This window comes from Spermophilus citellus (genome assembly GCF_964194105.1).
Source record: "Spermophilus citellus genome assembly, chromosome: 2".
NCBI classification, from domain to species: Eukaryota; Metazoa; Chordata; class Mammalia; order Rodentia; family Sciuridae; genus Spermophilus; species Spermophilus citellus.
This window is the reverse complement of record NC_138183.1, coordinates 128372808-128387266: the sequence shown is the minus strand read 5'-3', so window position 1 is coordinate 128387266 and position 14459 is coordinate 128372808. Positions and strand designations below refer to the sequence as shown.

The 14459-nt window shown below is 44.6% G+C and overlaps 1 protein-coding gene across 1 annotated transcript in view; it reads left to right on the top strand.

Annotated features, from left to right (window-relative positions):
* The first annotated feature begins 3696 nt into the window (after window positions 1–3696).
* The window catches only part of ST14 (ST14 transmembrane serine protease matriptase), a 44773-nt gene continuing 34010 nt past the window's right edge, over window positions 3697–14459 (top strand). Inside the window, exon 1 of the mRNA XM_081281728.1 lies at window positions 3697–4033. Coding sequence (XP_081137854.1) covers window positions 3953–4033 — 81 coding nt within the window. The 5' untranslated portion in view covers window positions 3697–3952. The remainder of the gene's footprint in view (window positions 4034–14459) is intronic.

Genomic DNA, 14459 nt, shown 5'->3' with positions numbered 1-14459 from the left:
TGAAGCTCCAGAAACCCTGGGATACAATATGAATCACTCTTTTCAAAGCAGAATAGCAGGTCTGAGAGCCATGAGCGCCATCCCATCTATGGCTTACTTCCAGTCATGCTCTAATTGTCAGTGTTGTACCTTTGGTAATCCAAAGTAGGAAACTATTTTTTGATATCTTCTATTTGACTTTGGAGAGCTTTATATGATGGAAGTTTACAGATATATTTTCCTATTTATTTAATGGACACAATTTATTGTGCTAGACTCTGAGGACTCAAAGGTCAATAAGAAACAGAAATGTAATGAAGAGGTGATAATGCCATAATAGAGGTACAAACACACCTAGTCCTGGTTTAGAAGGAAGAAAGAAATCTCTTGGTGGAGGTTTGTAAATCACTCAGGATAGGCTATGTTTGTAGCTATAACAAACAACCATCAACTCCCAGGGTTTAATGTCCCAAAGCCATTATCACTCATGCCACATAACCAGTATACCTGGCAGGATCTCTGTTATTTGTGACAACTTGGGATCACAGACTGATAAAGGTTGTATTGTTTTTTAAATGTAATTTTATTTTAAAATTATATTTCATTTAAATTACTTCAAAATTTATTTTTAAAATACATAAAACATAAAGATTATACATATTTACGGGGAACCACATGGTGTTTTTTTAATTAATTTTTTTAGTTGTGGATGAACCTTTATTTTTATTTATTTATTTATGGTGCTAAGAATCAAACCCAGTGCCTTGCACATACCATGCAAGTGCTCTACCACTGAGCCACAACCCCAGCCCCCAACTGATACATGTATACATTGTGTAATGCTTAAATCACGTTAAACGTATCTACCTTCTTAAACATTTATCATTGCCTTAAGGTGATGACAGAGATTTTGTCTCAGAAAAGAGCATAGGGGCTGCGTACTGCCTCCTGTGTTCCTATGTGAAAGTGATGGGTACTGTCTCTTTTAATTCACTTTTTTTTTTTTTTTTTTTGGCTACAGCTACCCATATGGCCAAACTTACCATCAAAAGGGAGGGAGTATAGCTCTGGCCTCTGCTCAGACGGCAGAGGGGTAAAAACACTTAATGAACAGTGCTAGTAACTCCCATTGGTGACTTTGGACTCAAGATATAGAGGAGTAAAGAGGGGCTTTCTACTGGATGAGAAGATTTGGGAAAGGTGAAAAGGTCAGAAAATGTGGCTGAAAAGAAATGGTCCTGTGTAGTGAGCTTTCCTTCACCATGACCAAAATACTAGACAAGGACAACTTAGATGAGGGGGACTTTGTTTTGGCTTATGGTTCCATATTCAGCTGAATTCATTGCTCTGGGTCCAAGGTGAGGCAGAACATCATGGTGGGAGGGCATGGTGGAAGAGTGCTGCTCCATTCATGGCTGTCAGAAGGCAGATAGAGGAAGTGGAAGGAGATACAGGGACAGTGAACATCTCCGGGGCATCCCCCTGCCAGTGGCCACCTCCTCCAACCACACCCCACCTGTCTACCGTTACCACCCAGTCAGTCCATTCAAACTAGGATGGACTGATTAGGTTACAACTCCCATAATCTAATCAATTTGCCTCCAAATATTCCTGAATTAATACAGGAGGTGTTTGGGGATGTCTCGTATTCAAACTGTAATAGGTCCAGATAGCAATGCTGGCAGGCATGGTTGCAAAGGAGGATGGATCAGAGCATGGAAGCTAGGCTAGGAGATTGGCTTTGGTCCAAAAGACACACCAGGTTTTAAAGAAGCTGTGGTTTTAGAAAGTTAGCCTGACTGCTTTGTGTAGGGGAGATCCCATGGTGGCACACTGGAGGCAGAAAAATCCCTTTGCCTCTTACAGGAAACCAGGCAAAGAGTGGTGAGGGCTTGAATAGATTCGTCAAATGGAGACAAAAGAAGGTCTATGTATACATACATATTAAAGAAAGCCTTGGCCAGATTTAGAACTAACTGGATATGAGATGTAAGGTAAGTGGAGAGTCAAAGATAATTTTTGAGTTTTGAGCCTAGAAAGAATGATTGTATTAGAGAAAACAGTGGAAGATGGGCAATTTGGCGAAGTCCATTTTGGGCTTGTTGATTTCAAAGCAGGGGACTTTATTTTGTTCACTCTTGTTGTTCAGTACCTAGGACAGTGTATGTGCTCAATAATATTGATTAATTGTGTAACAGTGGTCAACTCTATTACTCATGTAGAACACTGGTGGAGAAATTCCCTGGTGATTGCTAAGGCAAAGTGACAACTCCTTGGTGATGTCTCTTCTAGGAAGGCAGGTTTCCCTCTCTGAAGCCAGGAGATTAGATGAATTGCCAAAGAGAGAGAGAAAAAAAAAGGAGGAGGCTGAAGAGAGAATTTTGGAAACCCTGACATCTAGGGGCTAAAAGGTAAGACAAGAATCCAGGAAAGGCAAACATTTGAAGAAGGGATTAGTCCGAATCCAATGCAGAAAATGGATAACATGTACAGAAGGAGATGGGCACAGACCCCGGCAAGTGCCTCCCAACCTCAAAAAAGAGGTTGCTACTGACCACCAGGAAGAAGAAAGTTAGTGGCATGGGAGGGAGGCTGGGTCACACAGTGGCTATGATTTTTGGTTTTGAAGACATAACTGAGACACCGTGTTGTAGTAAGGTGACTAAGTGTCGGGATTGGTGGTTTGAATCACATTCTCTGTCTGGCGACAGGAGTGCACCTGCGCTGGAAACTCCTTGTGCAAAGGCAGGAGTTGAGACTGCCAGGTTGCTGTGGTGACGCCCTGTTCAAAGGAGGTTCTGTGTAGTCCACAAGACTATCATTTCTTGACCCTGAGTTCAGACACCAGCTGCCAGGGGTAAATAATTATGAGCACAAGTTGATGATTATAATTGGGCTGCCCAGGATTCGACCTCCATCCTGCATGCTTTGAAGAAAGTTTCTCACAAAAAATCCTTTTGATTTTAAAATCTATATAATAAACCTGCCGAGCTAGCTTGGGTCTTTCATCCTCATCAGGGGATGAAGAACCACTGGGCCCTAACTTTTCCTCTCTCTGTGTGTGTCTGTTCCTCTTTTCTCCATCCCTCATTGCCCTTGACAGCTTTCTGAATTAATGGCTGGCAGGTCACAGGAACTAAGGTGAAAGATCCCACGGAGACTGAAGTCGCATGACGGCAGTGGTGAAACAATGGTTGGCATCAAAGAGCCAGATGGTGTGCACCCAGCACAGTGGTGCACACTTGTAATTCCAGCCACTTGGAAGGCAGAGGCAGGAGGATCACAACTTGGAGGTCAGTCTCAGCAACTTAGTAAGACTGTGCCTCAAAATAAAAAAATTAAAAAGTGCTGGGGATGTAGCACAGTGCTAGAGCGCCCAGTACCAAAAATAAAAAAAAAATTAAATAATTACATAAAAAGAAAATAAAGAGGAAAAAAACCCAAACCAAACCAAAACCAAAACCAACCAACCAACCAACCAACCAATCAAACAAACAAACAAACAAACAAAAAACCTAGCTAAAGAAGCTCTCCGTTCCATAGAAAGTGCACTTGGTTGTTGTTAGGTCCTTACAGATCTCTGATCTAGTCTGGACATCCCCTCTCCCTTAATTGGAGGCCGGTTAACCCTTAACTTCTCTCTGCCTTTACACGAGGGGAGGAGCTTTCCTTGGAAGGCGTGACCAGAGGCGGAGCCCGAAGACGCGGCGGCGGGCAGGGGATAGGTGCGCGGGCTGGCGGGGCGGGACAGACCCTGAAAGCCACACCCTGAAACTACCTGCGCGGGCCAGGAAGAATGAGAGCGAGAGCGAGAGTGAGAGCCGCCGCCGCCGGCCGGGCGCGCTGGGCCTGCCCCGGAACTCGGCCCTCCCTGCGCCCTGAGCTCCCCGTCTTCCCCCGCGGCCCGCGGGCCATGGGAGTCGGCTGCCTGCAGGGATCACGTCTCTGAGACCCAAGACCCACCACCGAGACCATGAAGAGCGATCGAACCCACAAGGCCGGAGGGGATCCAAAGGACTTCGGCCTGGGATTCAAGTACAACTCGCGGCAGGAGGTGGGCGAGGACCGGGGTCCTGGGTGGGCTGGGCGCTGAGGATTCGGCCCCACGAGCCCCAGTGTCCTGCGCACGGCGCTTAGTCTCGGCCAAGCTCCACTCCATTGCCCGTTGGTGGCCCGGTCGCTGGGCGCACAGGTGGAATTTCCTGTTCGGCGGGTACCTGTCCGCCGGCGGCCGGGCGGGGCTGGCCGGACCTTTGGTACCAGAGCTGCGGTGCGCTGGCCACCGTGGAGGTGGGAAGCCCCAGGGGCCTGGAGGCACTGAATCACCCCCTCCGTCTTCCCTCTCGGTCCTTTCCCTGACTTGAAAAGAGGAGCTCCGGATCGGTCCCTCCATTACCTTTGGATTATTAATATACATCTGTGGGGAGCCAGGGCGCGGACGCAGGGAGTAAGATGATTTGGGCGAAGGAAAGGAGGTTTCGTGGGGCTTGGAGACTTGACTATCCTTGGCCTTTGCATGATTTTTTTTTTTCTCCCTTGATCAAAAGCACTTTGGGACCTTTGCTGAGAGTAATTAGGAGACCTAGAGCTTTCCGTGGTATAGAAGGTGGAGCGCGGGTCTCCAGTGTTAGTTTTGCCTGGGCTTCTCCAAAAAGGAATGGAGCCCTTTGGGAAGGTGACTGGGTAGGGATGTGGGAGAGCGTGCTTGAGTCTTTTGGAAGATACTGAATCAGGAAGCTTTTCTTTGACTGGAAGAACAGAAGCGAGATCTTTTGAAAGATCTCAAAAACATTGCATTTAATGTACAGAGTCCGTGAAGGGGGTGTTAGTCACTTTATTGAAGGACACACCTAGGTGGCAGTGCCCAGGCAGGACTAGCAGCCAGAACTCCCTCTCCGAAGAGAGGACCCCAGGAGGACCTCACACTTCTTGGAAGGCACTGAATGGGTACTGAGAGGTAGGTTTGTTTGGTGAGGGAGATTTATTCCTTTATCCTCAGCCCCATTGTTCCTGGCTTCCATGTCAGGCCAGATTTTTTTTTTTAATATGTATTTTTTTTTTCAGTTGTAGGTGGACACAATGCCTTTTTAAAAATTTTTATGTGTTGCTGAGGATCGAACCCAGTGCCTCAGGCGTGCCAGGCGAGCACCCTACCACTGAGGCCAGATTTTGGAGCCATCTCAAATTGATTCCTTTTCTTCAAGCAACATCCTGACTTAGGGAGCTTGCATAACACAAGATTCCTGGGCTGTTGTGGGTGCTCCCACCACACATACCAACTGAGGCTGGGCAATGTTGTTCTCTCCACTTTTCGCCCCCAAAGACTGGAGCTTCTGGTTGTGCCTCTGCTGTGCTGTGGAGCAGATTGACCTGTTCCTGCCTTCTCTTCCTTTCTGTAATTGGGGTGTTTGTGAATCCTTAATAATTACCTACTTGAGGCTCTAGACTCCTGCCTCAGCAGAGAGCCTGCTATTTGGTGTTTATTATTTCAGGGCTGTTTTTCTCCCCTCCTTCCATGTTTACCCTTTCTGTCTTCCCTTTCTGGGACTTTCCTGCTGACACTGGGAAAGTAGATCTTCCTGGAGTCTGAGTCCAGCTTACTCCCTGGGCCATTTCCTGGAGGGCACAGCATCTTCCCCTGATAGGGACCAGACTGGGTCTAACTTCCCAATCTTCCCTGGGTTGCTGGACTTGTCTGGTCACCTCATTTTCTTTTCCTTTGGTTCCTGCTCATTTTCTCCTGTGAGGCTTATCCATTCTCCATGCCATTGGGTTGCTCCTTCCACTTTTGATTCTGCTTTTTCCTTCCTGTGACTCACTCTTTGTCTTCCTTTTGCAGAGCTCCACTGAACCCACTCTGTATGTAGTTCTAGGCCAAGTACTGCTGAGGGGCTGGCTCTCAAAGACCATTACTGTGTGGTTGTTCCTGTAAGGAACTTATAGCCTGGGGGAGCAATGCTAAGAAACATGTGCAGAAGGTTAGATGGGGGCAGTGTTTCTGGAAGGAAGTAGCCAAAGCTTGTTTTCATTTCTTCTGAAAGTTTTCATATATTCTTCCCACCCCAAGCCTCACCCGAAATCTCACTCCCTGGGATCACCTGGAATTGTTTGTGGCTGGGGTCTTCCTTGGCACATTATCTGACCAGGAAGTGGGGCTGCTCTCCCCTGGGTTTGTTCTTTGTGTCATCAGGTCATGCTGGGTCCCAGGAGCACTGTTGCTTTTGGGTTTCACATTCCTGAGCTACTTCCATTTCTGGATCCTGGTTGGTAGTATAGTTGGATCTGGCTGCCTTCTTCCTAAGGCTGATGACCTAAGTCCCTTGCCCCACCCCCGCTGCTCCAATCAAGTGGGAAGTGGCCCTGCTGTGCAGCACTGTAATATTCTCTGTGGCTCTAAGGCCCTGTTGCCTGTACTGTGTCTGGGGATTGTGTGAGCCCTGCCTGTGTGGGAGCAGGTGTGCAGGTGCCAGTTGTTAAGGCAATATTAAGGAGAACTGAGAAGCCTGCCTCACTGAGTTGCTAGGTCCCTGTTGAATATTTGGTGGTGACTATGAAGCTGTTTTGACATATTCATATACAATCAGGTCTTAATTTTCATAAGCAAGATTCAGTGTTCCCTAGCCATATGGGAGACTGGCTTTGGGGAATCGGATTCTGTGAGGTCAAAATCAGGTGCTTGGGGTGGGGGGATAATCTGTACAGCCCTGGCTTTTTAGGCTCATCTGTTTATCAATTGCTCAAACATTCACCCATTCATTAAGTCTTTCATTGACATAAGAGACACTTATTTATTAGGTAAGTACCCACTATCTGAGCATGCACTGGGAAATAGAAGTGACACAGTCCCTGCCAGTCACGCAGTGCCTGCCTTCAGGGCCCCCTTGTGTGGTATGGGATAATGGAGTTATATTCAGTGTCATGAGTACTAGATTCTGGACAAGCCCTTAGGAGCATCAAGAGAGCATCTGTGTAACCCAAGCTGGAAGTGTTTGTGATCTGGTGGAAGTAGAGTGCTACATGGAGCCGGGGCCCTGCCTAGCCATATGATTTCAGAAATGTTACTTAATTTCTCTAAGTGTCAGTTTCTTGTGTCTATAAAATGGAATGATGCATATGTGCAGGTTGCAAGTATTCAAAGGGATACTTTACATGAAAGTCGTGTGTAAGTTTTTGCACAGTATTCAAATCATATAGTTTGAGTTTTGGAGTTGGAAAGCTGTGGGATGAATAGGAAGTTGATGTAATAGTGGGATGCAAGTCAGGAGGCTGAGAATCCCAGAGGGTTTTTTTTTTTTTTTTTTTTTGATACTGGTGTTTGAACCCAGGGATGCTTAACCACTGACCCACATCCCCAGCCTTTTTAAATTTTATTTTTAAAAAATTTGAGACAGGGTCTTGCTAAGTTGCTGAGGGCCTTGCCAAGTTGCTGAGGCTGGGGTGGGGTGGAGAGTGAGGGGAACTGTAGTGGAGGCAGTGAGCAGAGGGAATCTGGAAGTGCTTGGAGGGAGGGATTCATAGATCCTAGCCTTGGAGGGGAAACCTGTCCTTTCCAGAGTGCTTCCCTCCACCATGGTCCTGGGAATATCTGGAAATTCATAGTCCTCATTTAAGAGTCTGGAAAACTGAAGCATAAGAGACCATCCTAGTTTGATAGCAAGCTTCTTTGGGTAAGATACCCAAGTTGTTTGCTACCAGTGGACCTCATCAAATGGTGGTTCTGCTCAGAGCCAAAGCAGCGGCTTGGGTGTCTTGTCATCACAGGCTGTAGAAGGAGAACCAGCTGAGGCTCCCTCACCCCCAGCCTCTGTGGCCAATGGCCTCTGTCCCTCAGAATGCTGTGGTCCTGGAGTTCCCCTGGCTTCTCTCTGTTGGCGTGGTTCTCTCCTAAGACAGGAAGTCTGTTCTTAGAAGGGGAGGGAGAAAGTGACACCATCCCGGGTATCCTACGTTCCAAAGATGAGATATTTTTCCTGATACTGTGCACACGGCTACTGGAGCATCTGGAGTACTTGTAATGACACTAGCATTTATGAGCATGGATGTGTTAGCTATGCCCCTTAGAAGTAGTACTTTTGTCTCTCACTATCTGAGGGGGATTGGTGCCAGAATCCCTGGTGGACACCAAAATCTGAGGTGCCATTAGATAATGTAACATAGACAGTCATGCATTGCTTATGAGGAATATATTCTGAGAACTTTGTGGGTAGGTGATTGATGTGTGCAAACACCATAGAGTGTTCATACACAAACCCCCATAGTGTAACCTACCACATACCTAGGCTATATGGCGTATACAGTTGAATCTGTGGTCTGTTGTTGACTGAAATGTTAATCACACATGATTCTATGTGCAAAAATTCTGTGCACATCCTCCAGTATGCTTTAAATCATCTTTAGGTCACTTATAATCCCTGATGCAATGTAAATAGTTGTTGCATTATATTGTTTAGGGAGTAATGATAAGAAAAATCTGCACCTATTCAGTTCTGATGCAATTTAAAAAATATTTTTGGTTCTCAATTGGTTGAATGCTCTCATGAGTACCAGGGGATATGGCATGTTGACTGCTATTATTATTATTATTATCATCTTTTTGCAGGTGAGGAAAATGGAGTCTAATTAACTTGCACAAGGTCACAGAGCAAAACAGAAGTGGGGTCTAGGTTGGGACCCAGCTTGTCTGCCTCTGCTCTATTGTACTTGGACTTTAACATACAAAACATGTCTGTCAGCCCAATAGGCACAAGAAGGGATGGATTACTAAGGATAAGAGTTCATTTGATATGGTTAAGAAACTAGATTTCTTTTTTGGGGATGCTTCTGAGATGCCTGGGGCTAAGTTATGAAAGCTGTTTGATAGTGTGGAAATGAGAATAAAAACTTCTTGGCTTTTCAAGAGAGTTTCCACACTAGTTGGCAGTGGTGAAAAGAGTGTTTGCTATTGGCTTAGAGTCTGTGGATAGTAATTCTTTATTGCAAGCTTTTTTTATATTAAGAACTTTTCTAGAAGCAGGGCCCAACTAAAAATTCTGTCTTGGGTGCTCATTCTTTCCGTATTTGCCCATTTTGTCTGGGCTTAGTGCTGTGTTGGGTTTCCCCCAGAATCCTTATGATAGTTGACTAACTGTTGTAAAGCTTGGATCCTTCATCTCTTTTGGCCCACATGGATAATTCTGAGATGCTGTTGGTGGTAATGATGATGGTGGTGGGAAGAAGGTGAAGAAAAATATGACAGTCATTTCTACCCTTCACTAAATATGTGCACTTCAGTTCTCACTTGCTCCTTGTAGCAGCTATAAGAAGGAAAATGCCTAGTTCACAGATGAGAATACTGAGAATCAAAGGGCTTGTGTAAGTGTCCCAAAGACAGTAAGAGTTAGAGCAAGAATTTAAACCTGATCTGTGCGACTTCAAAGCCTATGATCTTAACCACAAATGCTATCATAAAATTGTATCCCAAAGATGTTGGTGATTGACGCACATCCCTAGCAAAACCCCAGAACACATCATTAGCGAGTTGTGAGCACATAAAAAAAGAAGTAGTGATCACCAGGCGCCAACACAAGTGCACCAAATTTTCTCACTTCAAACTTGTCTGATTTCCCTTTTGATGAGGTTACTTAGCCGGTAGACCAGGAGCTCACTAAGCTGGAGGTATGATTCCAACAATGCTTTAAATAACACGTAGCTTTGTCTATCACGCACATGATTAAATATCATTAAAAATTTAAACTGAAAAAATAATTCACCTACCCAAGCCAACATGTCGTCAGGTTCCCATCTCTTGTTCCTTGTTCTACATAGGTGTGTGTGCTTTGTCTAGTGTGTTGTAGTTGTGCACATACCCTCTGTGTTCTGGGGATGGCCTGTCAGTCTTCTGTCTATTAGACATGCTGGAGGACTGGGGAATCCTGAGATCTGGTAGTATTATGTCTGATCGTGCAGTTGCATTTAAGAAGGTCCCTCTGGGTGTGGTCTCCCACCTGGGTTCTGGGCCATTTCCTTTTTAGTGACAACTCAGATGAGGTCTTGGGGCTCTTGCCTATTAGCTGTTATGGATGACACCCAGCTGGGAGGGAAAGGTCGATACCTGGATGATTTAATTATGAGTCAGAAAAGAGCTGGACAGTCGGAATGAGAGGCTGCCACGAGCAGAACATGTCCTTCTGGCTTAGGAGTAAGAGCTGCACATACCACACCACCTTCAGTGCCAGGAACAGAAACACCTCCCTCCTGTGGTCACCCTTGAGGAAATGGTTGACTCCACCATATGAGATCCAGAATTTAGAGTTGACAATAATCATAGGAAAGGCCACGCTTGTAATGTGGCTGCCCAAAATCTAAACTAAGTTTTTTTCCCCTACAGTTTTATTTGGTCATACCTGTAATATTATTAAAAGGCTAATATACTATAATTTATTGAATACACACATATATAGTCAAAGAATATCTGGCCAATGAAGGCAAGTAGTAAGAATTTTAGAAATGGAGGACAGTGCCCATGCATAGGCATTGTGACAGTTTTCTGTTGCCTATGCCTGTTTCCTAAAAAATGTTTGTTTATTTTTCATTAGAAAAATTAAGATTTTTTTTTTTAAATCAAACAATGTAGAACTGTATATTTAGAAAGCAAAATTCTTCCGAATACTTTCTAGATTTTAATCCCTGTAAACAGAGCTGTAGTTTGGATCTTAAGTGTCCCAAAGGCCCATTGGAGATGGTGGAAACTTAAAGAGGTACAGCCTAGTGGGAGGTTTTTGAGTCACTGGGGACATGCCCTTAAAGGGGATTTTGGGACCCCAGTCTTTCTTGCTTTTTCATGTCCCCACCATGAGGTGAATGGCTTTGCTCTGTCACTCATATCCATCATGATGTGCCAACACAGGCCCAAAGCAAGCATGCTGATTGGTCATGCACTGCAGCCTACAAAACTGTGAGCCAAAATAAACTTTTCCTTTTTATAAGTTGATTATCTTAAGTATTGTGTTACAGTAACAGAAAGCTGACTCATGCAAATAGTTTCACTGATACTTTCCCACAAGTCTTCTATGCCTATACGAATGTCAATGAAGATGTTAATATATATATACATACACATATTCTTTTCCAAATGAAATCATAGTATAATACCATTCTGTAGGTAAGACATGATTCTGACTAATTGATTCATCAATCATATATTAAATATCTTAATCTGGGCTGGGGTTGTGGCTCAGTGGAAGAGTGCTTGCCACACATGCAGGGTCCTGGGTTTGATCCTCAGCATCACATAAAAATAAATAAACAAAATAGAGGTATTGTGTCCATCTACAACTAAAACATAAATATTAAAAAAGTATATCTTAATCCATGCTGGGATTATTGAGCAAAGACACAAGTCTTTCTCTTCCCCTTCCTCATCTAAGAAGAGATACCCCATAAACTGAATGGTGGGAAGTAGCCATATAAAGTTAGCGCTCAATATCTGCATACTGCATTTATGAATTCAACCAACCACCTATTGGAAATGTTTGGAAAAGAGATGTGTTTATATTGAACACATACAGATTTTTTTTCCCTGTATTTATTTCCTGAGCAATACAGTATACCAACTATTTACATAGTATTTACATTATTAGTATTCTGAGATGATTTATAGTATAAGGGAGAATGTGTGTAGGTTATATGTAGTACTATATCATTTTATATAAGGGACTTGAGCATCTGTAGATTTTGGCATCTTATGGGGTCCTGGAAATAGTCTTCCGGTGGATATGATGGACAACTGTACTTTTTGACTTTTTGGATTTTTTTCAGTCTATCTTAGTCATTTCATGTTAACTACCTACTCTTTGAAAACCATCTTTGAGGGCTGGGGTTGTGGCTCAGCGGTAGCATGCTTGCCTAGCAAGTATGGGGCCCTGGGTTTGATCCTCAGCACCACATAACTACAGCTAAAAAAAAAAAAGAAAGAAAGAAAAAAGAAAATCATCTTTGATTGCTGAATAAGCTTTTATCAAGTGGATATATCATTTGTTCTTATTTTCATTTTATTGCTGCACGTGCCACTTGTCTGGATGAGGTGGGTTACTGATGAACAGCTACTTTGGAAGTCATGTGGGTCAGACTTCGTGGAGTTATGCTGTTGAATTCCAGGGACTAAGGTAGTTGTGTTCTTGGAAATATGACTAACAGTGAGGTTAAACCAGATAGCCAAAAGTTTAGAAAACATTTTGTATACACAATCAGAGGAACTGATCATGGTTAACCAGATCGAGAGAGAGCTTTAGCACTAATGTGGAGTATTTCTGCTGCTGCCCTGAGATGGAGAAATTAGACTGGTTCTGTTGCAATGCTGACTAGTGCCGCGGTCATTGCCATGCCACACTCTGGGGAAGCAGAACTTGCTAATATTGATGCTCAGTGAAACTACTATTTCCCTTATGAAGGATGGCCCCAGGAAGATGAGAAGTGAGCTGCTCTCTAAAATCTGTCCTGCTCTAAGCATTGGGTTCCAAGAGCCTTGAAGTTTTCGCCTTGCTTCTTTCTTTTTACTTCCAGAAATTTTACCACCAGAAATTCTGCTTTGCAATAATGGACCCAAGGGTCTCCCCTGTTCTCTCCTGGGGTCAGGGGTTTTCTTATTTGCCTATTCCATCATTTCACTCCAACATCTTATATAGCTCAGTTAGGGGACTGGGAGCCATAGGTATTTCAGAATCCAGTCAATTCTCAGAGGCTACACGTAGATTAGGACTTTTCCACTAACCTGCAGATCCCTGGGTCTCCCAAAGCAGAAACAAATTGGGTACCTGCACGTCACAGAATACTCCTCAACCATGAAAAAGAACATTGTCTAATCTACTGATAGATGTCATAGCTTAAGTGAGTTACCAGGGAACTTTTTACAGTGAAAAAAGGCAATAGTCCTTAAATCCTATATGCTGATTTATTTATGTGAAATTTTTTAAATGAGTGAGAGGATGGATTAGTGGTTTGGGGGTCTGAGGGGGATGGGAGATGGGAGGGAGGTGAAAATAGTTACAAAAGGCAACAGGGGGAACCTGGTGCTGGACCTGCTCACAAGCTTGACTGTGATAGTGGCCAAAGGAGCTTGTACAAGTGGTTAAATTCTGTGTAACTCACTACACACATAAGTGCAAATGTAAGACAAACTGTCTGAATATCATCCCAGGTTATATCAATGTTGTGGTATGATCATATAGTTTTATGAGGTGTTACCATTGGGGAAAACTGGGTAGAATGTACAGAGGAGCTCTTGTATTATTTCTTACAACTTCAAGGGAATCTACGATTATCTTGATAAAAGTTTCAACAGTAAAGAATGCACTGAGCCATGGAATCAGACTGTGGGTTCAGTGAAAAGAAAGGAAGTAACATGCTACTGGCCACACCCTCACTCCTCTTGTTTAGTGTTCAGAGGATCTGGTGTCTGGCTGAAGCTGTGCAGGAGGAAGGTGGCTGGGCTGGGAAGGGCTTCTGCAAATAAGGAGACTTGTGCGAACTTGGTATAGGCTCTTCTGAGAGCCTGAGATAGAATTCTTTGGTTGGAATTTCCAAAAGAGGATGTGTCCTGGTGGTGGTGGTGGTGTGTATATGTGTGTATTGCGGAGGCAGGGACAGGAGAGGAAGAGAGCAGGCAGAATCCAGAGTGGAATGGTGGCCCAGCCGCTTCTGACACCAGAGAGCCCTTGGGGGGGGGGGCTGTCAGCAGAGCTCCTCAGTGGGGATAGAACATTCTACTTTTTTCCAGGATAAGGAGAGTACTTTGGGACACAGGCTTGGAAACTGTCCTGGTGCCTGGAACCTCCAGGAAAATTCCAGCCTGCCCTGGGAGGCTACCTAGATCTAAACATGGTGGGAGAAGTCCTTCCATCAATCTACCAACCAGTCATCAGTCAATAGATTTACATGCCCTGGGCTCCATCCCCAGCACTGCAAAACAGTCAAGTGCTAACTCTGGGCAAGACTGGGGGTGGAAGGGATGGAGGGGAAGGGGGCAAGAGAGGAGGCTCTCCTGGCTCGGGTCAGGCTGGCTGGTTGGGCAGACCTTGACACAACCCCCCATCCCCATGCCTCGGCTTCAGGAAGATCTGCCAGGTCTTTAAATCGGCCCACACACCGTAAACTTATGCTGTAAAAGTTTTTGTTTTGTTTCAGTGTTTGTACTCCAGCTGTTCCCACCAGACCTGAGGGAGAAGTGGGACTGCATGGCCTTGGGCAGGTGGATGGGTGGTGGGTGGAGAAATAAAAATCAAAGGGAGGTATAGGTTAGGCCCCTGTCATTAGCAGAAATTAGCTTAATTATATTCTACAGCTGGTTTACTTGGAGGGGCATAAGGAGTCATTAACCCACTTTTAAGGGGGAAACAGGCGCCATGAGAAGTATTTGCCCCAGTGGCTCAGGGATCTCAGCTCTGACCCCTTATCTAGGTCACACCCATCCTACTCTCCCCAAAATGAGTCTCTGTCCGGGCCTT